The sequence below is a fragment of the Acomys minous genome (genome assembly GCF_964271855.1).
Source record: "Acomys minous genome assembly, chromosome: 2".
NCBI classification, from domain to species: Eukaryota; Metazoa; Chordata; class Mammalia; order Rodentia; family Muridae; genus Acomys; species Acomys minous.
The window spans coordinates 146,195,489-146,223,046 of NC_140484.1; the positions used below are offsets into that span (position 1 = coordinate 146,195,489).

At 46.0% G+C, this 27,558-nt stretch overlaps 1 protein-coding gene across 1 annotated transcript in view; it reads left to right on the forward strand.

Moving 5' to 3' along the window:
- The first annotated feature begins 639 nt into the window (after positions 1–639).
- The window catches only part of NUCB2 (nucleobindin 2), a 45,598-nt gene continuing 18,679 nt past the window's right edge, over positions 640–27,558 (forward strand). Inside the window, exons 1-4 of the mRNA XM_084765813.1 lie at positions 640–778; positions 6,265–6,426; positions 25,396–25,539; positions 26,393–26,500. Coding sequence (XP_084621939.1) covers positions 25,396–25,539; positions 26,393–26,500 — 252 coding nt within the window. The 5' untranslated portion in view covers positions 640–778; positions 6,265–6,426. The remainder of the gene's footprint in view (positions 779–6,264; positions 6,427–25,395; positions 25,540–26,392; positions 26,501–27,558) is intronic.

A 27,558-nucleotide genomic window follows, 5' to 3' on the forward strand; every position in this document is an offset into this window, starting at 1 on the left:
AAAATCAGTAAGGTCTGAATAACTGGCACCCAAACTTCAGAACCAGCCTCCAGGCTCTGTAAGTTTTTCTAACCCTCCAAGCCCGAACGTCTAAGAGCTCCATGAGTTAAAATGAGTTGAAGATGTCTCCGCTCCTTTGGGGCAGAGAGTAGAGAAAGGGGCATCTGAAGACCTGCGCTTGAGATAAAAGAGAGCTAGATGCAATTAAGTCACAGGGACTGAGGGGCGGCCAGGATGACGGGGGTAGGGGTGGGGTGGGGGGTGGGATATGGTTAAAAACTGTACCCGCAAGAGGCTTGCTATATTTTTCTCCACCGCTGTGGGCGCTGCAGGCGCAACCCAGAGACTAAGCCTGGATATCCCTAAGATTTTGTTTGTGTGTGTGTGTGTGTGTGTGTGTGGGATCCCTGGGCAGCACCTCACCAGCCCAAGTCCTGCTCTACGAGCTAGTTGAAGGACAGCAAGCAAAGGAAGAGGCGCGGCCTCCTCACCCGCGTCGGAGAGCGCCACGTCCCTCTTGGATTAAGTCTTCCCGAAGCGCCTTCGCGTAGGCGGTTCCCCGGGACCGACTCACCAATAGGCGTCCTCCGCGACCGGGAGACGGACCAATTAGCGGCTGTCAGGGGGCGGAGTCAGTCACCATGGCAACCAGGAGGCGGGCAGGCAGTGGGCTGTGTAGCACAGCGCTGGGCTGAGGGCCGTGGGCAGGGAAAAACTGGTGTACGCGCGGCGGGCATCAGCCGGCTTTAGCCTCGCGCGCGGGGACCCTGCGGAGAAGGTCAGTGGCACGAGGCTGGGTGCAGATCTCAGGCTCGGGGAGGCTGGGCGGCGGGCCCCTGGCGAGAGGGTGCAGTTCCGCGCTTGTCCTGCCCTGGGCTGTGAGCGTGGAGGGCCGAGCCGTGTGCGGGCAAGGCTGGGGAGGGTCTTCCCAGCTGAAGTCGGGGGGGGGGGGCGCCGGGTCCACTCCGCCGCTCCTCCTCTCGCTGCAGGGCACCTGAGCTTTTCTTTGGGGTTGGTGACACGAGCAGGCGCGGGGTAGGTGTGGGGCTCAGCCTGGGGCGGGGTCCGTGGGCGAGGGCCATGCCCACCGGTGAGGACTGCTTGGACCCATAAATTCCGGGCTGATGCTCCGCGCGCCCAGCTCCATGGAGCAAAGCTAGGCCCCAGAAACACGGCTCTTCCCTGGGCTGTGTGAAGAAGCCAGCATCTGCCGCGAAGGAGAAAGTTCGTGCCAGCTGTAGTATCGTTTGCCCCAAAGTGACAAATGAGGGCGAAAGAGGAGCCCTTTCGGTTGAAGGGGAAGAGAACGACGTTACTTTCTTCATGCACCTGCTGAATGTTACCTCGGTGGGCTGATGTGGTCAATGCGGTCGGTCTTACACGACAATTATTTTTGCGAAACCAGAAAGGGGTGGAGGAAGAGAGAACGAAAAATGAACAGAAACCCTTGTTCTCATATATTTTTTACACTTGCTAATGCACCTTTTACACAAATGGAATGCTGAGTGCTATTTTTTTTAAATTTAAGGTCTTGTTAAGTCTGTGGATAAATAATATAAATGCTACCACCCTCCCCCCCAATACCAGCCTGAAAGACAGGAAGGCGGTGACTCACACAGCACCAGCTCTGAGGGGAGCCTGAGGCAGGAGGACACACGACTTAAATGAACATATTCCTTATAGTGAGTTATGGCTAACTGTGAGATTTCCCTATAGGAAATGATGAGATGATTGCCGTAAAGAATTGTCAAGAGGTGATAGGATTATATCAGGCATTCGGACCAGATAGCCTTGGTTATCTAAATTGCTTCTTAAGGTCTTCCCTGGCTCATAATGTTAAGTAACTGGGCTTGAGCAACACTCAGATTATTTTATCTTGTCTTTCTTAGAAATTGCATCAGGAGTTTTCCTCATTTAAAGTGTGTTATAGTTTCATAAAACTCTAGAAAACTCAACAAATAATGTATGTTCCAACACACGTTCCTCAGTTACACAATTAACAGGGCCGAAGATTAAAATAATGGAAATTTAGAATTACACATGAAACCTCAGATGGTATCGCTTTAGTTATTAGGTGAGCACAGAAACGCTCTATTACCTAGTTTGTTTGGTGTGGGTCAGAAATTCATTTCCAAGAGCCCTGTAGATGGCTCAGTAGATGAAGGCTCTTGCAGCCAAGCCAGATGTCCCTCTGGGTTTTTGTCTCTGTGACCCATATGGTAGAAAGAGGGCACCAGCTCCTGCAAGCTGGCCATTGACCTCCACACAAATGTTCATAAACGCATCTGAAAAGTCCTCTCTGCCTCCTTGCGGGTTTACAGATGCTCTCTTAGCTCTTTTCATTTTGCCTACCGCCCATGGTGGAGTGTCTGTTGATGTTACTCCCCCCCCCCCATGTGTGTGTGTGTGTGTGTGTGTGTGTGTGTGTGTGTGTGTGTATGTGTGTGTGTGTGTATAGGCCAGAGGTCCATTTCAGGTTTATGTGGTAAGATTAGCCGGCCAAGGAGCCCCAGGGATGCTCCTGTCTCTCCCTCCCTACTGCTGGGATTATAGGAGTGTGGCCTGCTTGCCTTTTTATGTGGGTGCTTAGGATCCAGACTCAGGTCCTTATGCGTATGTGGCAGCTTACAGACAGCCATCTCCCCTTCACCCTGTCCCAACCAGCATCTCTCCAACCCCTCACACATTCTTTATATCCGTCTCATATACTTGTTGTTTGTTTGTTTAAGGCAGGATAGACTCAGACTCAATGTGTAGCCGGGGTTGGCCTGGACCTTACGGCTTCTGAGGGCTAGGATGGCAGATGCGCACTCCCAAGCCCCGCTTTCAGCATGCTTTCTGCCAAGTTGGTTTTTGTTCAAATTGAAATGAAATCACAAGAAGACAGTGAGGAGACTTTTTTTTAAAAAGATTTATTTATTACGTACACAGTGTTTTGCCTGCGTGTACACCTGCACCCAAGAGGAGAGAACCAGATCTCATTATAGATGGTTGTGAGCACCATATGGCTTCTGGGACTTGAACTCAGGACCTTTGGAAGAACAGACAGTGACCTTAACCTTTGAGCCATCTCTCCAGCCCAGGACACTTTTCAAAATTGGTAGCTATTAATTATGGGCATTAGTTCTAGAGTCTTTGTTTTAGGATATATTTTATGTGTCTCTGCCGATAAATGGTAGAATAATATATGTTAAAACTGTGTCCTACTTTCTAGGGACCCTTTTCATGGCTGGTGTCTGCAAAACATTTCTTTTGAGTATTTGAGATCTGGAAGGATCAAGTGCTGATTTTTAAAATATATTGAAGGGCTGGCTGGCAAGGTGCCGCTGAGGGTAAAGGTCTCGCTGCCAAGCCTGACACTCCAAGTTCAATCTCATAACTCATGTCAAGGTGGAAGAAGAGAACCAAGTTGTTCTGTGACTTTTGTTTAGTGTCATGGAGCTCATGTGTACACATGCGAAGTAAATTCATAAATAAGTAAAAGTAAAAAATAATTATTAAAAAAAAATAAGTGGGCTAGATAGCTAGCTCAGTAGTTGAAAGTGCTTACCGCTTTCTCAGAGGATGTTAGGTTCCTAGGATCCATGCCCGGCAGCTCACAGCCACTTGTACCTCTAATTCCAGGAGATCCAACACCCTCTTCTGGCTTCTCCAGGGACTCTTGCATATCACACACACACACACACACACACACACACACACACACACACACACACACACACCACACATCCCACATACATACACCACACACACACACACACACCCACCCCACACACACCCTCCCACACCCCACACACACATCCCACATACATACACCACACACACACACACAATGAGTAAAAAAAAATGTGTTGAAAATATTTTAGCTGGGTGTGGTGGCACATGCCCATAACTCCGGCACTCAGGAGGCACAGGCAGGCAGATTGCTGTGAGTTCAAGGCCAGCCTGGTCTACAGAGAGAGTCCAGGACAGCCAATGTTACACAGAGAAACTCTGTCTTGAAAAAACAAAACAAAACAACCAAACAAAAAACAAAGCAACAACAACAACAACAACAAAACAGAAATTATTTTTAGCCCAGGCTGTCCTAGAACTCACTGTGTAGCCCAGGTTGGCCCTGAATTTAAGGCAATCCTCCTACCACACCCTCCTGAATTCCTGGATTATAGGTAGCAGCCACCATGTCCAGGGTAATTCAGTTTTCTACTTAGGAAAAGTCAAGACTCAGAAATTCAAATTGCAGACTAAGGATACATCCTCACTCTTCTTCGTAGGCAGTCTTGTATTAAATACACCACCTAAAGAGACACCTGCTACTAAAAAAATTTTTTTAAAGATTTATTTATTTATTATGTATACAGAATTCTGCTTGCACATCAGAAGAGAGCACTAGATATTGTTATAGATGGTTGTGAGCCACAATGTGGTTGCTGGGAATTGAACTCATGACCTTTGGAAGAGCAGTCAGTACTCTTAACCTCTGAGCCATCTCTCTAGCCCCTGCTACTAAGATTTGAAGAGGCTTGACTTGCACATTTTCTTTACAGACTGCATAGAGACACGCATGTTCAGTGTTGCGTTTAACTTGTGCGGCTTGTCCTACACAGCGAGGCTTCAGGAAAGGCTTTGAAAACGCACTGATGTTTTGCATCTGTGGCAGAGTGAGATGGCTCAGTGGTTACAGAACTTGCTGTTCTTGCAGAGGATCTGGGTTCAGGTCTCAGAACCCGATTCTGGTCACAACTGCCTATAACTTCCATTTCAGAGGCTCTGACACCCTCTTCTGGCTTCCACGGGCACCTACATGCACACAGTGCACGAACGAATAAGTAGGCACATACACATATACTAATACTAATACTATTACCAATAATACTAATACTAATACTAATAATGGTGGTGGTGGTGGTGGTAGCAGCACATCTGTGACAAACTGGGATCAGTTAATTACAAATATTTTTAATATTTATTTTTGTGTGCATGTGCCATGGCATGCACATGGAAGGGCAGAGGACAACTTTCTGAAGTCAGTTCTCTTCTTCTACCCTGTGGGTTCTGGGTCTCAGATTTGCCAGGCTTGGTAGCAAATGCCTTTTCTCACTAAGCCATCTTACCATTTTCAAGTTAATTGTGTTAAGGTAGTGGTAAGTATTCATAAACAGTTAAAGCTGGATGGTGGTGGCACAAGCCTTTAATCATAGCATTTGGGAGGCGGAGGCACTCACATATATACATAAAATAAAAACAATTTTTTTAAGAAAAAAAAAAACAGTTACCCTATGTCTTAGTTAGTGTTCCATTGCTGTGAAAAGACACCATGACAATGGCAGCTCTTATCAAGGGAAACATGTAGTTGGGCCTTGCTTGCAGTCTTGGAGGGTTAGTCCACAATCACTGTGGTGGGGAGCACAGCGGGGAGCACGGCAGCACACAGGCAGATGTGGTGCTGGAGAAGGAGCTGAGAGGCTACATCTGTATCCATAGGCAGCAGCAGGAGAGAAACCTCAAAGCGCATCCCCACCCCGCGTGACACACTCCCTCCAACAAGGCCACACCTCCTAGTCCTTTCAGATTGAGCCACTCTTCGAGCGTTTAAATACGAGAATTTTGGGAGCCAGTCATTCTCGTTCAAACCACCGCACGGTAGGGAGGTTTTTCTTTTTCTCTCTTTTTTCTTTTTTGGTTTTTCAAGACAGGGTTTCTCTGTGTAGCTCTGGCTGTCTTGCATTCTTTGTAGACCAGGCTGGCCTTGAACTCACAGAGCTCCACCCGCCTATGCTTCCCGAGTGCTGGGATTCCAGGTGTGTGCCACCACGCCTGGCTGTCACACTGTATGTCTTAAAGTGTCTTTGCTGAGAAAAACGAATGCTGTTACCTTGAGTTCTTTCCAGGGTCGTACAACTTAGGCATTGTAAACACGATCTGTTTGTTCTGGCTCCTGACTGTTTATTTTATCAGTAACCTAACAGGTCATAAAATTTAATGCTTTGGTTTTTAAAGACAGGATCTCTCTTTATAGCCCTAGATATCCTGGAACTCAGTATGTAGACCAGGTGGCCTTGAACTCCCGGAGATCCTCCTGCCTCTGCCTCTAGTCCTAGGATTTAAGGCATGGGCCACCAAGTCCTGCTAATTGATACTTTTCTTTCATACTAATTTTATAATATGTATATCATGGCACATATTCTTATATACTATTCCCACTAAATAAGGATACATTTATAATTTATTGTTATATTTAATTTCTCTCTCTTTTCCATTTAGAATCCAAGAGTCAGTTTTTCATGGGAAAAAATTGGTCCAGGAGCCAAGACTTGTTGTCCACAAACTTAATATTGTGTAGATCATCTTACCACTTGAGATCTCAGTGGCTTCATCTGTGAAAAAACCAAAAAAGAATAAGATAGAACCTTAGCCTGTCTGAAGGTAAGTGTTCAGTGAAAAATTGTTGTTTGTTTGTGACGAAGAAAACCAGCTATGACCTCCAAAAGCAATAAAACACAGGGAGAGACCATAAAACTGACACAGGGGTGGTTTAAACACAACATTTATTTTCTCATTTCAAATAATTCTGTTTATTGGGGGAGAAGTAAAGACAGAGTCTTACTGTGTGTCCCAGGCTAGTCTAGAGCTCACTGTGTGTTCCAGGCTGGTCTAGAACTTCCTGTGTGGCCCAGGCTGGTCTAGAACTCCCTGTGTGTCCCAGGCTGGTCTAGAACTCCCTGTGTGTCCCAGGCTGGTCTAGAGCTCACTGTGTGTCCCAGGCTGGCCTAGAGCTCACTGTGTGTCCCAGGCTGGTCTAGAGCTCACTGTGTGTCCCAGGCTGGTCTAGAACTTCCTGTGTGTCCCAGACTGGTCTAGAACTCATTGTGTGGCCCAGGCTGGTCTAGAACTCCCTGTGTGTCCCAGGCTGGTCTAGAGCTCCCTGTGTGTCCCAGGCTGGTCTAGAGCTCCCTGTGTGTCCCAGGCTGGTCTAGAGCTCCCTGTGTGTCCCAGGCTGGTCTTTAGCTGATAGTCATTCTCCTGCCTTAGCCTCCTGTATGGTGGGATTATAAACAGTAAGCACCATACTCAGATTAAAGTGATTCATCTTTTAAAAAAGATTTTATTTATTTATTCATTATTGTGTGTGTATGTGTGTGTGTGTGTGTGTGTGTGTGTGTGTGAGAGAGAGAGAGAGAGAGAGAGAGAGAGAGACTGATATTTGAGGATAGAGTCAAGAGCAGTTTGGGTTCTTAATCACTGAGCCATCTCTTCAGTCCATAAAATAATTCTGTTATTTAAGTTTTATTTTATTTTATGTGTATGGGTGTTTTGCCCACATTCATGTCTGTGCACCATGTGTGTGCCTAGTGCCCTCAGCCCAGACGAGTGTGTCAGATCACCTGGAACTGGAGTTAGGGGCTGGGATTAAAGGCGAGCACCACCACTGCCTGGCTGAGACCTAATCTTGTAGTTCTTGGTCTTCGGCCTGCCAAGGTTTCCTTAGTTCTCAAAAATCAAAGATGGCTGCCAGGCTTCTACTGTCACAGCAGGGTTCCAGGCAGCCAGGCAGAGACAAGGAAACATGTGTTCCTTCTCCTTGGAGACTCCCTGAACCAAAGCTCAGACGCCAAAGAAGTGTAGCTGGGTGCGTGGCTGCCCTGGCACAGTGGGGCGTACGCCACCGGGAAGGAAGGAATGGTGTGGATATCAGCAGACAGGGAGGAGTCTCTGCCACAGGTAAAGTGGCTGTCGCCTCTGTCGCCTCACTTCTGAGCCTGGGCTCCTTGGCAGTGACTTACGAGGCTTCAGCGATTGGAGCGGACCTTACTGCTGCCTAGAGAAGAAATGGTTTGCTAAGTTGCAGGCATTTGTTTCTTCGTTTGTTCGTGTGTGTGTGTGTGTGTGTGTGTGTGTGTGTGTGTATCTTGCTATATAGTCCTGGCTGGTCTGGAACTCAAAATATAGCCAGGCTGTTGGCCTAGTCTGTCTCTGGAGCTGTGATTCCAGGCATGTGCCCTCGTGCTTGGCTCTGTTCTGCTTTTATTCTGTGAGTCATTAGAGAAGGACTTCTCTCTAGTTTGGGGATTTGGTCTGGTTATTTAAAAACAATCGCCCATGAATGTTCAATGCCTGTTTGCTGTGCAACCGATGACTATGTAGAGATGCGCTGACGTTCATCAAACTGCAGGCAGTTATGTAAAGAAGACACTAGAAAGATAGACATCTTTCCCCAACACTGTTGCCTAAGCGGTCATCCGAAGTGACTGTGCTGGTTAGTGTGACCCCTTAGTATATTATTTCCATTCAAGTGGGGTCACACAGGACCCATCTTTCTGCCTTTCTAGTTGAAAGGAGTTGATTGTTTAAAGTCACTTAGCTCTTACGTGCCATGAATTTTTCTCTTCCTAACTACCTGCCCTTGCATAACTTATGTAAGTGGGGGGGGGCGGGGGAGGGCAGCATTAGGAGTTGAGACCAGGCCCTCACACATGCTCCTCAAATCCTCTACACATTGCTACAACACACCCCAGCCTCAGGGCATGCAGATATTTCTTTCCAGATTTTCCCTGTGAATGTTTACAGACATGCCCTAGTTTTTCACTTAATCTGGTTCAGAAGACCGAGTGTGGTGGGACACAGCTGTAATTCTAGAACCTCGGAGGTCGGTAGCAGCTCGGGGATCAGGGGTGCAGGCTGGGCTGGGCTACAGGGTTCAGTTGTCATTATTTTGGGGTAAAAAAGTGAATGGAATTTCAAGCGAGGATGAATGTAAAGGTTCAGGCAGTTGTTTAGTGTTTATAGGGAGGAGAGATTGAGATTTCATTTCTATGAAGTATGTTTGCATTTCTCATACTTTTCCTGTTAATACTTGGGTATGGCCAGGCATGGTGGTACACAAACTCTTATTGGCCTTGGGCTCACTGGAACTGAAGATGGCCTTGAGTTTATGATCCCTCAACCTGTCCTTTCCAGTGCTGGGATTACAGCAGGAGCCACCAGGCTTAGTTTTGCACAGCCCTGGACTGTAGTGGGTTTCCTTCCGGCTGTGCTATCTTTTGAACCTCTCATGGGGGTTTTAAAAGGCATTTGACATTTGAGTCATCCGACTAAATATGTCTAACCTTGAATACCACTTTAATGTTTCTTAGCTTTTGTTTTGCTTTGGTGGTTTGAGATAGTCTTACTCTATAGCCCAGGCTAGCCTCAAAGTTGCTGCCATCCTCATGTCTTAGCTTCCCACAAGCTGGGCTCAGCTTAGTCAAATTTTTTTTTTCCCTCAGGGATGGAGAGATGGTTCATCAGAGCGCTGGCTGCCCTTCCAGTGGCCCTGGGTTTGAGTCCCATCACACACATGGTGGCTCAGAAGTGTCTGTAACTCCAGTCCCAGGGGAGCTGACAGCTCTTCTGGCCTGTGTGCACGACATACACCCAATGTGTAGGCATACATACAGGCAAAACAAATGAATAAATATGCCTTTCAAACATTTTCATTAACAGAAACATGGCTGTTCTGTACATTGTTATTTAAAGCAACTTTCCCCCTCAAAATTGCTGATTGACTAACCTGCTTCTCTCACTATATTAAAGGCTTCCACATCGAGGAAGCGTCTATTACATTTACCTTTCCTTTCTAGCATAATATCTGATGTGAGTTCTTTTTTTTTCTCCTGGTTTTTGGTTTTTGGTTTTTTTCAAGACATGGTTTCTCTGTGTAGCCTTGGCTGTCCTGGACTCTCTCTGTAGACCAGGTTGGCCTTGAATTCACACCAATCCACCTAGTCTCTGCCTCCCGAGTGCTGGGATTAAAGGCCTGCACCATCATACCTGGCCTGCTGTGAGTTCTTAACCCATAAACATTTGTTTGAAGAAAACATACTTCAGCCTTAAAGAGAGGAAAAAATTAAAAGAAAAGATAAAGGGAAAAAGAAGAAAGGTTCACAAAGGCAAGGACAGGGCTAGGGAGATGACTCAATGGTAAGAAGGCTTGGAGTGCAAGCTTGAAGATCTGAGTTCAGATCCCCAGTTAGAGAGCTAGGCATGATCCCTTATGTATCTGTGGCTCCACCACATACACCACCACATCTCTCTCTCTCTCTCTCTCTCTCTCTCTCTCTCTCTCTCTCTCTCTCTCTCTCATACACACACACACACACACACACAGACACACACACTCTCTCTCCCCTCCTTCCTTCTATCCCTCCCTCCCTCCCTCCTTCCCTCTCTTACACACACAGTCACGCAGTTTATACTTCTAACTGGATAACCACTTGACTATTCGAGTGATTTCATAGCTAAAAAATTCTGGCTCTGTGTGTAAGTCACACCTTTGGAGTTGTTTTTCTGGACTTGGAACTTGGGAGGCTTGTTTTGGACTCACTGGATACATAGGGGAAGGCTCTGGTTCCGTGTGGATCCCTGCTTTTTGTGTTGTCTTATCATGGGGCTGGGGGAGTTGCTCATTGGTCAAATGTTTGCCTAGCATACACCAAGCCCTGGGTTCAATTGCTGGCACCTTATAAACTGGGTGTGGAGGTGCACACCTGTAGTCCTGACACCCAGGAGGTGGAAACAGGAAGATCAGGCTACATAATAAGTTCAGGGAAATCTGGGTTACATGTCTACAGCAGCAGCAGCAGCAACAACAACAACAACATTTCACATTATCCTAGACTTGTTGGCTCCTGCCTGTGATCTGAGCATTGGGAAGGCTGAGGCATGAGTGCTTTGCGTTTGAGGCCAGCCTGGGCTACCCAGGGAGCTGAATGGATTTCATGTCATCCTGCTCTAGAGAGTAAACTCCCAGCCTGCAATGCCCGGCTCAGGCTGCCGTTCAGCAGTTGGCACACTGGCTCCCTTCAAGGTCTGTATGGCCCTTATGGAAGAAGAGGATGATGAAGGAAGCACAACCATTCCTACTGACGTGGTCAGGGAAGGAGACTAGCTCACACCTCTGCTCTTCTTCCCGGTGGCGTCTTTCCTCAGCTCGCCTGTGCAACGCCCATAGTTTCCAGTTGATGGAAGTCTGTAGCTGAATCGGTCACTTTTGAGTTTAAAGAAATTTCTCTGCCATCACTCTTCCACCGATGTATGCGAAGACGTTCCATTTCTTCTTTCATGGCAAGTCGACATTTATTAAGGGCCCAAGCGATGCTTAAGTTAATTGTTCTAGTCATGTCTAGAATGAGCACGGAAAGAATAGCCTCGGATAAAGGTGCTCGGCATGGTCGTCATTGGTCAGAAGGAAGCAAGAGCACCGTGTAGACGGCTCAGCAGGTCAAGGCAATGGCTGATGAGCCTGGTGGTCTGAGTTTGCTTCATGGACCCAGGTGGTGGCAGGAGAGAAGCTGACTTCTAAAGGTTATCTCTGATTTCTACATTAAGTAAGAAATGAGAGGTGCAAGGTGTGGTTGGCGCACGCCTTTAATCCCAGCACTCGGGAGGCAGAGGCGGTGGGTCTCTGTGAGTTCGAGGCCAGCCTGGTCTACAGAGAGAGTCCAGGACAGTCAAGGCCACACAGAGAAACCCTGTCTTAAAAAATGAAAAAAACAAAACAAAAACAGCAACAATAACAAAACACCAACAAAACAGAAAACATTTAGGGCTGGAGAGATGGCTCAAAGATTAAGAGCACTGGCTGCTTTTTCCAAAGGTCCTGGGTTCAGTTCCCAGCAACCACATGGTGGCTCACAACCATCTATAACGAGACCCGGTGCTGTCTTCTGGCCTGCATGTGTTTATCCAGACAGAATACTGTATAAATAATAAAATGAATAAATCTTAAAAAAAGAAAAGAAAAGAAGAAAGAAAGGAGAAGCGGTGAGTATCGAGAGGCAAGGGAAATAGGAAGTCCTAAAGAAGATGGTAGATTTCACACCTAGAATTTCTGTGCGACACTGGTAGGACACATGGCCACATGGCATATAAGAAAACAAAATGCTGCCAGTGAAAACCAAGGCCACCCTGGCGTGCTGTATCATGCACAGTTCCATTTGGCTACTAAAAGAGATTTGAAAGGTTAATTTAGATGTACAGCTTTTGCACAGCATTTATAAAAAGATTTGCTTATGTTTATGAGGGTTTAGTCTGCATGTCTGTGTAACACATGCATCCAGTGCCCAAGGAGGCCAGAAGAGGGTGTCGGATGCCCTGGGACTGGAGTTAACAGTTGTGAGTCACTCTATGGGTGCTGGGCATTGTACCTTAGCCCCCTGGAAGAGCAGCCAGTGCTGTTAGCTGCTGTGCCGTCTCTCCAGCCCTCCTCCTGCGTCACCTTCTCAAGCCTCTTTGCCTGGGAGTTTTTCTAATCCTGTAACTTGAACTGCACAAGCTTTGGTGCTGGGGTTTTCTTTGTGTTGCCATAAGCTGGCAGAGGGCTTTCAGCTTTGTGTTCGTTTTTTTTTTTTTCAAACTCTTTATTGGTTTGTTAACCAAAACCACTGCCAGCTGTCTGTTGGCAGGGACAAATGTATGCTGTTTTGAAACACAGATCAGATCGTTTTTTGTCTCCAGATATGTTTTAGCCTTTTTTTGGTCATAAATTTAGTCATCATTGATAAGTCATGACAGAACGGAGTTATTATTATTATTTTTTACAATTATGTTTTCATCAATCTTTTAGCCCAGTTTTTTTTAGTAGTCTTGTAGTGTTAAGGGCATATTTTGTCAGAGTATCACAGCCTACTCCCAGCCTGGTAGCCTTTGGGGTTTCAGGGGTGTTAGACAGAAAGAAAACATCCAAGCCAGCCTGGGCAGATTGTTTAATAGTCAGAGTGTAAATTGTCATTAGGGCCAAGAAACGTTTGTAGGCCAAAGCTGTTGTAGTTAATGTTTACGACATCACAGTGGCCCACGTGAGCTAATATTTAAGAAAGAGGGTCCTATGTTTGGGCGTGATGGGCGTTTCAGTTCTCAGATGGTAACTGGAACGACAAGAACCAAAACAAGCACAATTCCCAGGTTTATGTCCAGTTTGATGATAATAAACCAAAAGTGGTCCTGAGACAAAGGGAAGAGGTTGTCAGAATCTGTTTGCCATCTTGGAAGCTGAGGTAAACTCTAATTAAGCTGAACCAATGGCTGTAACTTGTTAATGTAAGGACTGCATGTTTATGGCGAACACAGAGTTGTTTTAGTGCCCATGGAGGTGGGATTTAACCTGTGCCCAGGTCACCTCAGAAGCATTGTATTTAATGCCTAAGTGCCTGGGTTATCAAACCAAGGCTGGGTCAGATTTACAGGTAATAAAACATAAGACGGTTGATTTACCCCAACAAAAGTGTTTGTTTTTAAGTAAAATTAATACAATCAGTAACTATATAATACCTTATTAAATTAAAAAAATTATTTATTACATATACAATGTTCTGCCTGCATATACACCTGTACATCAGAAGAGGGCACCAGATCTCATTATAGATGGTTGTGAGCTGCCATGTGGTTGCTGGGGATTGAACTCAGGACCCCTGGAAGAGCAGACAGTGCCCTTAACCCCTGAGCCATCCCTCCAGTCCATTAAAAAATTTTTAAAAAACTCTTTTTGTAATATCAAAATAAAGAACCTCTTTAAAGAGTAAAGTCATAGAGCATAACCACAATGTTTATAAGGTAAAACCAAGTTTTAATAGTGCTAACAATTTGGTGTTTTAAAAATCAGTACTAAGTATATCGTTTTCATGTTACAGTTTGGCTGCCAGCAAGAAAAGTTCTTGAATATGGACAGGTAGAGGTGCAGCTCTAATACCTCATTAAAAAGACATTGTTTTAAATCTTAGAATTTATAAGTCGAGTTTTTAATACAGGACAGAAATTATACAAAAATCTTATTTTAATTTAAAGTACCTTTGAAGACCTGTTTCTTTAGTTGGCTTATGCCATTTGTTGTTTAGAAAGGCTCCAACCTTGAATTACAAGCTTAAGTTAACTTTTTGTTACAGATGTTACAGATTTTTAACCACACCCAATAACCAATAATTTATAACCAAGATATACAGAACACTGTGAATTCAAACACTTAAAACCAATCAGAAACAAACATGTAGTAAAACAGACAAAACTTTTTTTTTTTTAACCTTTTCTAGCTGTAGTTTCAAGAGAGGAGTATTTTGTTGCCTGTCTGGTTAGCATATTACAGTTTTTATTAATTTTGTTTTTTATAGCATAACTCTTAATGGATCTTACACCTAAATGTTAATTGCTAAAGGCAGAACCTGTGGAAGATAATAGAGAAACTAGGGCAATCTGATTTTGGCATCCTGCCCAGGATGTTTCTACACACAAGCCCCTGTTGCAAATGCACAGCCCCATAGTGAAATTGATGCAGAGCCCATTGCCAAGGAGTCCAGTGAGTGACTGTGACTGACAGGGGCCTTACTGGTGGCTTCATCTGGTCACTGCTTACCACTGAGGCCCCTGGAAAGACCTGGCACATTAGCTCCCACTGCTCAGCCACCTACTCCTCCCCGTTGTGGGTAGTGACCCTGCCCTCACCATGTCAAGGGGCTCGCCTGAGCTCAGAGCACATCATTAGGAGTCCAGGCAGCCCTGGGCTTGTTGCCAATTTGATCTAGGCAGGAGACTTTCATCTGCAAGTGGCTGGCTCCAAGGACAGAGCTAGTTTATCAATTTTTGTTATTTCTTTTTTGAGAATCTTTGCAATGAGTTAGAACTAATGGCCAGCAGATGGAGTTTGGCCTTTCTCTCAGAATATAACATGTAAAACAACATTTAAACAATTAAACAAATATACAGACAGTAATATTACAGACATAGAAACAAAATTTGACATGATGACCATGTCAGAAGAGCAAGACTTTGACAATATACGGCCAAACAGATTTCAGGTGTTTATCAAAGGGAACCAGAGATGGGGTAGATGTAGTTTGAACCATAATTGAGTATTTTAAAAACCAAAGCAACAAGACGGTGAGCAACACACACACACACACACACACACACACACACACACACACACACGCACACACCCACGCACGCGCGCGTGCGCGCGCACACACACACAAGTAGACCCCAAAAATTGTTCCAAGGAAAGTGAAAGCAAAAAGCAAACGGCTCCGTGGGTCTGGGCCCCTGTGCACTCGGGGCGAAGACTAGATGAGGACCGCCTGACTCCCCGGGAGTGTGAAACTCAAGACCTCTGGCCTCCCTGGCTGGAGGACTGTCTGTGAGTCCACTACGTCCCCTTTGTCCCCCTTTCTTACGCTCTGAGCGGCTTTTCAGACAGAGACACAAAGGCAAAAGCTTACCGAGCGGCTGGGGAGAGAAAGAGTCCCCTCAAACACCCCACTGCCGTTGAGTGTGTGTGTGAGGTGTCTTCAGAGATCCCCTTACGGGTCACCAAATATTAGAGTCCGCGTGGTCTGATGAAGAAAGACCCGAAGGCAGTATGCAAAAACATTGTTTTTATTCCAGCATGCTAGGATTGCCTCTCTCCTCTAGAGGGCGACCCTGAAATGAGCGTGCAGGCTCAACTTATAGACAGTTGGAGGGATTTGTGATAACCTTTAATTGATTGGTCGGAATTGAGTGAGAATATATGAGGGGATTCAGGATTGGCTGTTGGTTTGGTTTGGTTACTGAGGGGGCGGCGGGGGGGGGGCTTTTTGAGTCACTGAGGTTTTGGCTCTTACTCAGGCCTTTAATTTGATTGGATGGGGCCAGCTGTGTTCTTTACCAAGGCCATGGAGTAATAAAAACATGGTATCTGGTCATTTTGTTCTATAAGCTGATCAGCTGCCCATGAGCTATAGCTGGCCATTACTTGTGGTTTTTCCAGGAGCTGTTAGAAACTTGGCCTAGTTAGGCAGAGTGAAAAACCTGAAGCCTGTCATGGAGTTGGTTTAGTCAAGCAAACTGGGGTCTTTGGAGGGTTTAGGGTCCCTGGGGGAGGGTCCCTTCACGGTCAGCTGTGAAGGAACACTGGCAGTCTGTATTCTTTTCCAGGCGTCCTGGTCCTTAACTTCTCAGACACATCGTAGCACGCTCCATGAGCAAAGTGAACACGCCCGACAGGTTAGCCAGGCTCTTGAACACTGGAGCCAGATTTAGCCACTCTGCCTTTAGCTGTGTCATTGCCCACCCCAAGAACACACTGTAACGTCTTTGGGAGGCCACCTTGTAGTTTAAGGTGTAACGTATCAGTAGCGCTGGCCAGGCATTTTTCTGAGCGTCCTTCAGTGGAGTGCTCTAAAATCCTAGCCACAGGCTGGAGATGCAGTTTAGTTGGCTGCAGAAAGTCCTGGGTTCAGACTCAGCACATGGACCCACTGGATTCAGGAAGTGAGCACCCCAATAAACAAGTCCACAGAAGCCACAGGACTTGGGCTGGGGAAATGGCTCAGTCTGCAGAGTGCTTGCCTAGCGTGCACAAGGCCCCGAGTTAAGTCTCTACCACTGCATAAGCTGGGCATGAAGGTGGACACCTGTGCTCTCAGCGTTCCAGGAGGTAGAGGCAGGGGAGTCAGAAGCTCAAAGCCGCCCTTGGCTACCGAGGCCAGCTTATCTCAAAATAAATAAATGAACATTTCAAAACATGAAGACCTATTATTCTCCTCACTTGGTTCAGTGATGCACACCTATAATCTCAACATTCAGGAGGCTGAGGCAGGGGAGTCATTGTGAGTTTGATGCCAGCCTCTTTCTCACCGTTAGTGTTACTGTATTGTTTTGAGGTGTGTGAGAGAGCCAGACGTTTGTCAGCGTTTCCCATGGGCTGAAGTCAGCTTTGCCCCCTTAACCTTACCCTACGGTGCTGAGGCCATTCGTACTAGATAGGTGTTCTGCCACCGAGTTATACCCTTAGGCAGTCTTTTCTTTTTCTTTCTCTTTTTGGTGAGGTTTTTGAGACAGTCTTTTTCTGTCTAAAAGCTCTGGCTGTCCTGGAACTCACTTTGTAGACCAGGCTGGCCTCGAACTCACAGTGATCTGTCTGCCTCTGCCTCCTGAGTGCTGGGATTAAAGGTGTGCGCCACCACGCCTGGCTAGTCATTCTTTTCTTATGTTATATGTTGCTAGAAGCTACAAAACGTTTGCTCAGTGTTAGGAAGACATGACCAACAATTTGACATTTGCCTTAGTGATGGGTGTATCTGTCTTATCAGCCCAGTATCTGGGAAACCACGCTGGACCACAGAGTTAGTTTCTGCCATCCTCACCGGGGCTCTGTGGCTGCTCATAGGGAATTCTGTTGTCTCCCAGAACGTAGAATAGCAACACAGCTTTGTGTAGTGGTTTCCTGTCCAAAGTCTGGTAAAGCACTTAGTTAGTGCCCGTAAATGGAAAGGTCAGGGTGTTGCTTTAGCAGTGCTGTGGCTCACTCGTGCCTGCTGCCTCATGCTCTCTGTTTAGAGAAGAGCACTTGAATGCCAAACTATAACCCTTGCTTTCCTTGTAGGCCTGGAGGGCTCCATCACGCTAGGCAAGCACTCCCCACTGAGCGATGTCTGAGCCCCTTGTCTGCAGCCCAGGGTGACCCCAAGGTCTCTGCAGTCCTACCTCAGCCTTCCAAGCACTGTGGCCAGAGGCGTACACCACTGGGTCTGACTTAGCTTAATCCTTTGAAGATAGAGGGCCAGGAAGACACAGTGATAATGGGAAAAGTCTGAGTTATGACAGTAAAAAAAATTGCAATAAAGTCTATGACATTTAGGTAGTAAAGCCTGTGTTGCTGTCACCACTTGGCCAATTTTTTATTTTTTTGAAAGACAATCCCTGACTTTTAAGATATTAAGCTAAAGAATCATGTATCAAGTTGATTTAATACAGAATCAGTAACCTGAGTAAATTTAAACAGGAAATATTTGCATTAGAAGGAAGATGGGACTGGAGAGATGGCTCGGTGGTTAAGAACACGTGTTCTTGCAGAGGACGCAGGTGTGGCTCCCGGAACCCACATGGCGGCTCACAACGCTCTGTAGCTCCAGTTCTGGGGCTCCCCGCCCCCTTCTGAGCTCCTCAGCCACCGCACAGACAGGGTGCATAGATACACATGCAGGCAAAACACTCACAGTAAAATAAAGAAATCTAAAAGAAATGTACTAAGGAAAGAAGGCCGAGCTTGTACTCAGAGAGTGGAAGGAGAGGACGGACTCCTAAAGTTGCCCTGTGGCCAACACACACTCAGTGTGGCACGCGTGTGCATACATGTACACATACAATAAACAGAGCAAAAGGAAAGGAGGCAGGGGTGTCAGCTATACAAAGTAGTGTGTATATGTACACACACGTACACACATGTATTAGCACACTAATCGGAACACACTGACTTAGCAGTGCTGGTTTCAAACAAAATTGGCCTAAGTCACTCAAATAGTAAAGTTAAGTCCAGCAGAGGCCAGGAAGCCTTAAATTATGTAACTTGTACTTACATAAAAATTGACAGAATTATCAGAAAATTATAAAGAAAGCAGATCATTTTTTTTTCTTCTGATAGTGGTAAAACAAAAAGATGAAACTGAGCCGGGCGTGGTGGCGCACACCTTTAATCCCAGCACTCGGGAGGCAGAAGCAGGCAGATCGCTGTGAGTTCGAGACCAGCCTGGTCTACAAAGTGAGTCCAGGACAGCCAAGGCTACACAGAGAAACCCTGTCTCGAAAAACCAACCCCCCCCAATAAAGATGAAAGTAATAAGAATATAAAATTTAGATTATGGAAAAGTTTAAAGCATGGCTAGAATAGGTGCTAAGTGTGGGTTATATCTTTTTTATTCACATTAAAAACATTTATCTTAGCTGAGCATGGTGATGCACACCTGTAATCCCAGCACTAAGGGGAGGCAGAGGCAGGCGGATCTCTGAGTTTGAGGCTAGCCTGGTCTACAAAGACAGTCTGAGACAGCTAAGACTACACAGAGAAACCTTGTCTGGAAAAACCTGAGAACAAACAAAACAAAACAAAAACACAAACAACAAACTAACCAAAAAATCCCATTTATTTAGCTTGACTTTTTTGCTATATCTCTTTTTTGTAAAATTGAAAGATTATTTTATATCATGTAATTCATCCCCCCCCCTCTCTTTCTGCTTTAGCCCCCAGCAGCCTGTGTCACCATACTGTGCTACAGTCTACCTTGCTTTAAAGTGTCCAGTTGACTGGAGTCCAGTACACTCTAATGTTGTCCCACTGTCCCCTCTTTCTGATTTAACACACTTTGCTCCCCACTAAACACATCCGCTCCCAGTAACCTTTGTTTCTGCTTTCCCCTCCCGCTGCCATCAGCCATGAGCAGTAATAATGTACTTTCCTCAGGATTTGCCTATTGGGGCATTTTATGTGGATTGAATCATATAGTATGTATGTCTCTCTCTCGCTTTCTCTCTCTCTTTTTGCTTTTAATTGTGTTTATTATTAAAGCCATATATTTCTCCTTAAAATCTCAGTCTTTGGCTTTTAAAATTACTAAAAAGCAAAATAGCCTTTGATTTTTGAATGACATATAATGGTGAGTTGTCTTTGCCATGTGAAAATCAAAGTGAAACCCAGGAATGAATGAGCACAGGCGGTTGGTGCCTTAGCCTGAGCATTGTTCCTGCCTCCCAAAGCAAGCCAGGAGTTAGGGCGGAGCCTCATGTTCCCAGGGTGTGGTACTTTCTTGATTTCTCTCTCTCTCTCTTCAGTCGTCTCTATGTAGGAACACCCTTTGGTAGTTGATCTGTGCTGCTGTTGTTGCTGCTTTTGTTTCTGAGCACTGGGGCCTCTTGCTTTACCCGTGTGTCAGGCTGGCTCAGTAAACCTTAGTCAGCTAGAGGGTTTTGGTTTGGTTTGTTGCTTTGCTTGTTTGGTTTGTTGTTATTTTGTTTGTTTGTTTGTTTTCTGGTTTTTCAAGACGAGATTTCTCTGTGTAGCCCTGGCTATCCTGAAATTCACTCTATAAACCAGGCTGGCCTCAAACTCAGAGGTCTGCCTGCCTCTGCCTCCAGAGTTCTGGGATTAAAGGCATGCGCCACCACTGCCCAGCCTTTAACTAGAGGTTTAATTTAAAGATATTTGTAAATTGTTTAACCTAGTAATTTTATAAAATTGGTTTGAGCACAAGCTATTATATTGGTATTTCTGATTAGGTGCCATAAAATACCTCTACTTTACCCACTAATTTGATCATGGAATTTACAAATTTAAGGACTACTGAGGTTGAGCTAGATGTGATGGTCCAGGCCTGTACGAGGCAGGAGGCGCAAGGGTTCAAGTCCATGCTCAGCTGCATAGCAAGTTTGAGGCTTCATAGCATCCTGTCTCAATACAGAAAGAACAGTGAGGTCTAGAGAAATCCTCCAAGTTAAAAACTCCAGTGACTGACTTGTGATGACACAGCTACAGCTGTGACTAACTACAGCTGGTGTTAGAGTACAGAGCTGGGCACAGTGGGGAGTTCCAGCTGGTGTTACAGTGCAGAGCTGGGCACAGTGGGGAGTTCCAGCTGGTGTTACAGTGCAGAGCTGGGGACAGTGGGGAGTTCCAGCTGGTGTTACAGTGCAGAGCTGGGCACAGTGGGGAGTTCCAGCTGGTGTTACAGTGCAGAGCTGGGCACAGTGGGGAGTTCCAGCTGGTGTTACAGTGCAGAGCTGGGCACAGTGGGGAGTTCCAGCTGGTGTTACAGTGCAGAGCTGGGGACAGTGGGGAGTTCCAGCTGGTGTTACAGTGCAGAGCTGGGCACAGTGGGGAGTTCCAGCTGGTGTTACAGTGCAGAGCTGGGCACAGTGGGGAGTTCCAGCTGGTGTTACAGTGCAGAGCTGGGCACAGTGGGGAGTTCCAGCTGGTGTTACAGTGCAGAGCTGGGGACAGTGGGGAGTTCCAGCTGGTGTTACAGTGCAGAGCTGGGGACAGTGGGGAGATAGCTTGGGGGTAAAGTGCTTGCTGTGCAAGAATGACTCTTTAGCTGGGTCCCAGAACCTAGGCAAGCAGCCAGGCCTGGTGGTAAATGCTTGTAATCACAGCAAAGGGGTGACCAAGACAAGTAGATTCCTAGCCAGGCAGCAACCTTCAGGCTCCAACAGGAAACCTAGTCTCAGAAAACAAGATGGACAGCTTCTGAAGTCTCTGGCCACTGCATGTGCACAGGCATGCAACAGGCACATGCACCACCTCCCCTCTACACACAGAAATGGAAATCCTGCCCCTCCCCTAGTGCTGGGGAGGGAATCTAGGGCCTGCAGCGTATTTGCCAAGGGCTCTGCTGCCCAGCTACACCCTCAGCCCTGACACTCCCTTGGAGATAATCATTTTGCACCACAGAGCAGACAGAGGCAGCGTGTTGAAGGACAGTGATTTCTGTTGCTTCAGATTAGCTACAGGACTTGATAGGAGATTGTGGGGCCTCCCACATCTCTGGTTTACAAGGCCAGCACAGGCCCCAGGAATCCGCGCTTCTGCAGAGGAGCTACTCACAGGTAGTCTGCCACTTCGCGTCAGTCATTCCTGGTCTCAGCCCTGCTCTGTGGCTTTCTGAGTACTGTGTCTGTTTCCTGTCTGCCTTCCTCAGAGCTGTGCAAGTTCTTAGCCTTGGCCTCGATCTGACCCCTAACATAAGCCTGTATGTATAAAAGCCTGTGTGTCAGATCGTACACCTTTCTGATCATTGCAGGAGACCCAGAGCTGTGGATCATTATGGAGACAGAGTGAAACTTCAACTACTGTATTCAAAATGTTTGAAATCTTCTGCCCTCCTGTTTTAACCCCATGGCATCTACTAAGTGAGAGGTGAACATAGTCATCACCACACTACAGAGACCTCTCCAGCATCCCACCTGACAGACACATTTTTTTGTTGTCGTGTTTTGAAATACAGTCTCTCCTATACAGCCCCGATTGGCCTGGAACTTGCTTTGTAGACTAGGCTGGCCACAATCTTGCTGCAATCCTCTTGCCTCTGCTTCTTGATCCCTGTGGTTACAGGGCTGTGCCACCACACCAGGCCTATTTGGCATTTTATTGGCCTGTTTACTTGAAAGCAACTTTTTTTGTTTGTTTGGGTTTTGTTTTTGTTTTTTCAAGACAGGGTTTCTCTGTGTAGCCCTGGCTGTTCTGGAACGCGTTCTGTAGACCAGGCTGGCCTCGAACTCAGATCCACTTGCATCTGCCTCCCAAGTGCTGGGATTAAAGGTGTGCGCCACTCCAGCTCGCCGTTTCTTGTTTTGTTTTGTCATTCATTCATTCATTCGTTCGTTCCTACATTCATTCTCTGAGTGTGCACATGCATCATGGGATACCTGTGGAGGCCAGAGGCGGCTTTCAAGTTCTTTCCTGGGCTGGAGAGATGGCTCAGTGGTTAAGAGCACTGACTGCTCTTCCAGAGGTCCTGAGTTCAATTCCTAGCAACCACATGGTGCCTCACAACCATCTGTAATGTGATCTGATGTCCTTTTTTCGCCTGCGGGTGTACATACATACACTCACATACATAATAATAAATAAATCTTTAGCGGTGGCACATACATTTAATCCCAGCACTCCAGAGGCAGAGGCAGGTGGATTGATGTGAGTTCGAGGCAACAAAGTGATTCCAGGACAGCCAAGACTACACAAAGAAACCCTGTCTTGAAAAAAACAAACAAACAAAAATCAAACAAAAAAACCAACTCAAACCACCACCAACAAAACAAAAAATAAACAAATAAACAAACCAAAACCAAACAAAAAAAAACTCCAAACAAACAAACAAACCAAAAAACCACCACAAGTTCTTTCCTGCCATCATATGGGTCCCAGGGACCAAACTCAGTTTGTCAACCTTGCTGGGAAATGTCTTTACCCATTGGGTCATCTCCCTAGCCTGGCTGTTTTTTTACTATGCTTTCATTGTTGTTTGTTTTAAAAAATATTTTTAGTTTTTGTTTATCTGTATCTGTCTGTACATTTGCATGTGGTGCCCACAGAGGCCAAAAGAGGGCATCAGATTCCCTGGAGCTGGAGCCGCAGGTGGCAGTGAGCTGCCTGACTTCTCTGAACAGTAGTATGTGCTCTGGGCTGTTGACTGTGCCTGCAGCCCTCTTGTTTTATTTATTTAGGATTTGTTTATTTTAACATTTATGCATATGGGTGCTTTGCCCCTGCGTGTGTCTGTGTACCACACTCGTGCCTGGTGCCTGTGGAGCCGGAAGGGCCTCTGGAACTGCAGCTGTGACAGCTGTGGGCAGTCTGCCGTGGGTGCTAGGACTGGACTCAGGACCTCAGGAAGGGCAGCAGGCGCTCCTAACCACTGAGCCATCCCTCCAGCCCCTTGTATTGAGCGTTTTGTAATTACTCTTTTTCTTTTTGCCTCTTCTGCTTTTTTTTTCAGTTAAAAATTTTATAATGTACAAAACAATGGGTTTCCTTATATAGCATTTCAGTCCATATGTGTTGTTGTGTTTTGTTCCTGTTAACTCCTCACTGCCCTTCCCTCCATGGTCCCTCCTCTCACTGGTCCCCCTTCTCCCCTTCTCCCAAATAGGTTCTTTTCTGTATTTCTGTCATAGGCATGTAAACACATGTGTTTAAATACAGATTCCTTACATGACATTGAACAAGCAATGTTTATTCTCCTCTGCACTCTTCTGCCTTTCACTTTCTCATGACTCTACCTTTTCTCTCCCCCCTACCCTTTCCTCTCATGTGCCCCTTTTTCCTTATGCCTTCCATATTCTCAATGTTCACTTTCTTTAGTTTGTTTTTCTGACAGTGCGTGTCTGCCCCCAGAGTGGCCTGGAACTTACTGTGTAGCTCAGGCTGGCCTTGAATTCATGGCAATCCTCTTGTCAGCCTCCCAAGTCCTGGAGTACAAGGCTGGAGCCACCTTGTCTAACTTCCACATTTTTTTTTTTTTTAAATATAAGTGGTTTAGAAGTCAGGGTTTTGTTTCATGTCTTTTTAATTTTGCCTGAAAAATATTTCTCCCATAATTCCCTTCCCGGCTCCACCCCTCCCTTTCTTCCTTTTTGTTTTTTGAGACAGGATCTTGCTAAAGTACCCTGGCTGGTCTGGAACTTACTATGCAGCTCAGGGTTGCTCTCAGACCAGCAGTGTCTCGTTAACCTAGCCTTCCACGTGCTGGGACTGTAGCTGTGCACCCCCATTCCAGGCTCTGTTTGCTTAGAGGTAGGGTCTCACCCAGTAGCCCAGTGGTGCCCCACATTGGGTGCCACCTGCCACGGACCATCTCAGTCGGGTACAGGTCCTTGGGAACGGGAGTTTTCAAAGCGTCCGTGCACAAGGATTTGGCAGTGACAAACAAAAGACAAACCCAGAGGTAGTTTGAATCTGAGTGTATTTTCTAGGCATGCAGTCTAGATTTTTATACACAATTTGAAACAGGGAATGCATTGTGGTGATATTTTCCATGGAGTAGATTCAAGGGAGTCAGTGATGCAATCAGGCATACACAGTACAAAGTACATAATGCAAAGTGATAATATTGTAATTTTTGAGTTATTCACTTGAAATGAAACAATGCAGGGTACAGAATGCAAAGTAAAGACGTCCTCATTCTTAAGTTATTGGCTTGGTATCAGTACACATGTGCCCTCTTTGTTAACGGGTCAATGTTTTCTCATTAACTTTTGCCCAACACCTCTGTGCTGGGAGTGTGGGAACCAAGACAGTTTTTTCTTAGTTCTCCTTTCTAATATCTGAGTGCCACTATCTGGAGCTTTCTGAAACACTTTATTTCTTTGTAAGTCATAATATAAATTATTAACTAAGGAATAATTCTTAGACATGTTTCTTTTAATAAATGGAGAAGACCAGCGGAGCTTGGTGGTGAGCTTTGGGCCTGAATGGTCCCTGGCTCTGATCCCGTGTTAGGGGGATGGAAATGGCGTCATGTTTGAAGGGTCCTGGTATGGGAGTAAGGTTAGGAGAAGGAATAGAGACAGAACATGCCAACACAATGAGAAAAAAGCCTGCAAGCAAATACTCCTGTCAGGAACATCAGACCTATTCCAGGAGGCTCTCCCTGGGCCAGGGTCGTCACCTCCGGTTTTGCAACAGCATTTGTCCCACAGACTCCACTGGAGGGGTCGTGACAGCCCATGCTGACCTGAGCCATCAGAGCGCTAGGCCTATGTCAGTTCTTGATTTTCTTCTTTTTAAAAACAATGTTTTCCTATGTTTATTTATTTACTTCTTTATTTTATGTGTGTGTTTGCCTTTAACCACTGAGCTGTCTTGCTAGCTGTCCCCTGATTTTCTTTGGTGATTAATTTTAAGTGTCAAATTTGTAAGACATAATCCGTTTTTACCCCATCTCCTAGTGGTGTTTTTGTTTACCTGTTTAAGTTTTGCATTTAACCTCTTTGGGATGGATATACAGCTGCAGCAGCTCTGAGTGTGCATGTCTGCAGCCTTGCAGCAGCTCTGGGCATGCATGCCTGCAGCCTTGCAGCATCTTCCCAGGATTCTGCGTAATGACTTCTTCATTTCAGATGAGGCGGAGGATCATCCAAGTGCAGTTCTGTTTCCTCTTGGTTCCGTGCGTGTTTACTGCTCTGGAAGCTGTGCCTATAGATGTAGACAAGACCAAAGTACACAACCCAGAGCCCGTGGAAAGCGCAAAGATAGACCCGCCAGTAAGTTCGTGGGCAGACTGAAGAACCAGACAAACCATGACGGAGGCAGAGTAGTGGGATTGCTGCCAAATGGGTCAGTCAGTGGAGGGGAGGGACTGTGAATGACTGCTTTTTAAGTTTTTAAAGATTTATATGTTTATTTTATGTATGAGTGCTCTATCTGCATGTACACCTGCAGGCCAGAAGAGAGCATCAGATCCCAGTATAGATGGTTGTGAGCCACCATGTGGTTGCCAGGAACTGAACTCAGGACCTCTGGAAGAGCAGGCAGTGCTCTTAACCTCTGAGCTATCTCTCCAGCCCCCCATGAATTATTGCTAATGTTGACATATAATCCTACATTTAGGGAGTATTTTTGAAGCAGTAGTGAAAAGGGTACTAGGTAAGAATCAGGCAACAAAACACTGACCAGTACTGCGTAAAGTAATTGGTATATAAAAGAATTAATCACAGTATATTTTTAATGTAGCAATAATCAGCCAAGAAGAAAAATACTGTTGTTTTCAGAGGAGGGAGAGATGATCATGGGGAGAGGCCATCCATTTTCCCCCAGGACCCCATTCTCACCACTGTGTTGTTTGTCAGTGGTGGGGACGGAACCCGGAGCCTTGTGCTTTCTCAGCAAGCACTGTACCTCTTAGCTACACATGCAACCTTAAAGCTTCGCTCTCTAAACCACTAGCACATTTACACCTAGTTTGTAATAAACTGTGATATTGATCCTGACTCAGAACTCTTTCTTGATCATTGAAGCTGTCGGGGAATTTGCTAGAAGTTGCTTTTCAAGATTCAAATCTTTCTGTTCAGACCAAGGCAGACTTTCTGAATTGTGACTGCTGTTTCTGACTCGAAGGGTACCGGACTTTATTACGATGACTACCTCAAGCAAGTGATTAACGTCCTGGAAACAGACCAGCATTTCAAAGAAAAGCTCCAGAAAGCGGATATAGAGGAGATAAGGGTGAGTGGAGGCCAGCAGTGGGCATGGCAGACGCTCAGCTGAATACCCGAGGTACAAGATGAGGGCTCCATGGAAAAGACGGGCAACGTCAGACTGAGAGAGAGCGTGGATGGATTGATATGGGTTGTTTTATAGTCACATGGCCCATGTGAAGTAGTGGGAAAAGGCGGGCAGTAGAAGGAAGAGGGAAGGGCTGGGTGCTGTATGAGCCAAACAGTCAAGGGCTGTGACTCATGCTGTGTTTAGGATACTCTGGAGTTGGACTCAGGAGTTAGAAATGGAGGCCACGAGCGGCCACATAATGGCGTCCCGGGCCACATGGTAGAGGGCCGTGGACAGCAAGTGCAGTAGCTTGTATCATGTTCTGAGGAGAGCAGGAAGTTACTCAAAGGTGAAGAACAGGTTAGGGCCTGGTGCTTTGGTCAGTTCCAGATTACCAGAGGAGGTAGTGAGCTGTCTGTTATGTTAATACAGCAGGGACAACCGTTTGCCTCCATCCTAAGAATACCTTATGTATGGTATCCTGGATGTACTGAGGAATGTACAGTTGACACAGGTTACGTGTGATGCTACACTATCATGTATCCCCAAGGGATTTGTGCATCATGAGTTTCAGTGTGTCCTAGAGATAACCCCCTCTCCTTGGGACTGAACTGAGGGAAGGCGGTGGTAGATTTCGTCTATTCATCAGTTGATAAGACATTTGGGTTGTTGCTGCTTGTGTTGGTCAGTCTGAGAAATGGTGCAGTGAACAGTGATGCTTAAGTTACTGTGTTAGCATGTTTCAGCCTCTAGTTATAGTCCTGGGGATGGAATTTTTGGATCATGTGCTCACCTGCCTATAGGCCAGAAGAAGGCATCAGATCACATTATAGATGGTTGTGAGCTACCATGGTTGATGCTGGGAATTCAACTCCTAACCTCTGGAAGAGCAGTCATTGATCTTAACCTCTGAGGCATCTCTCTAGCACCTATCTTTAGCCTTTTTTTTTTTTAAACAGGATTTCTGGTGTGGCCTTGGCCATCTTGGACTCACTTTGTAGACCAGGCTGGCCTCG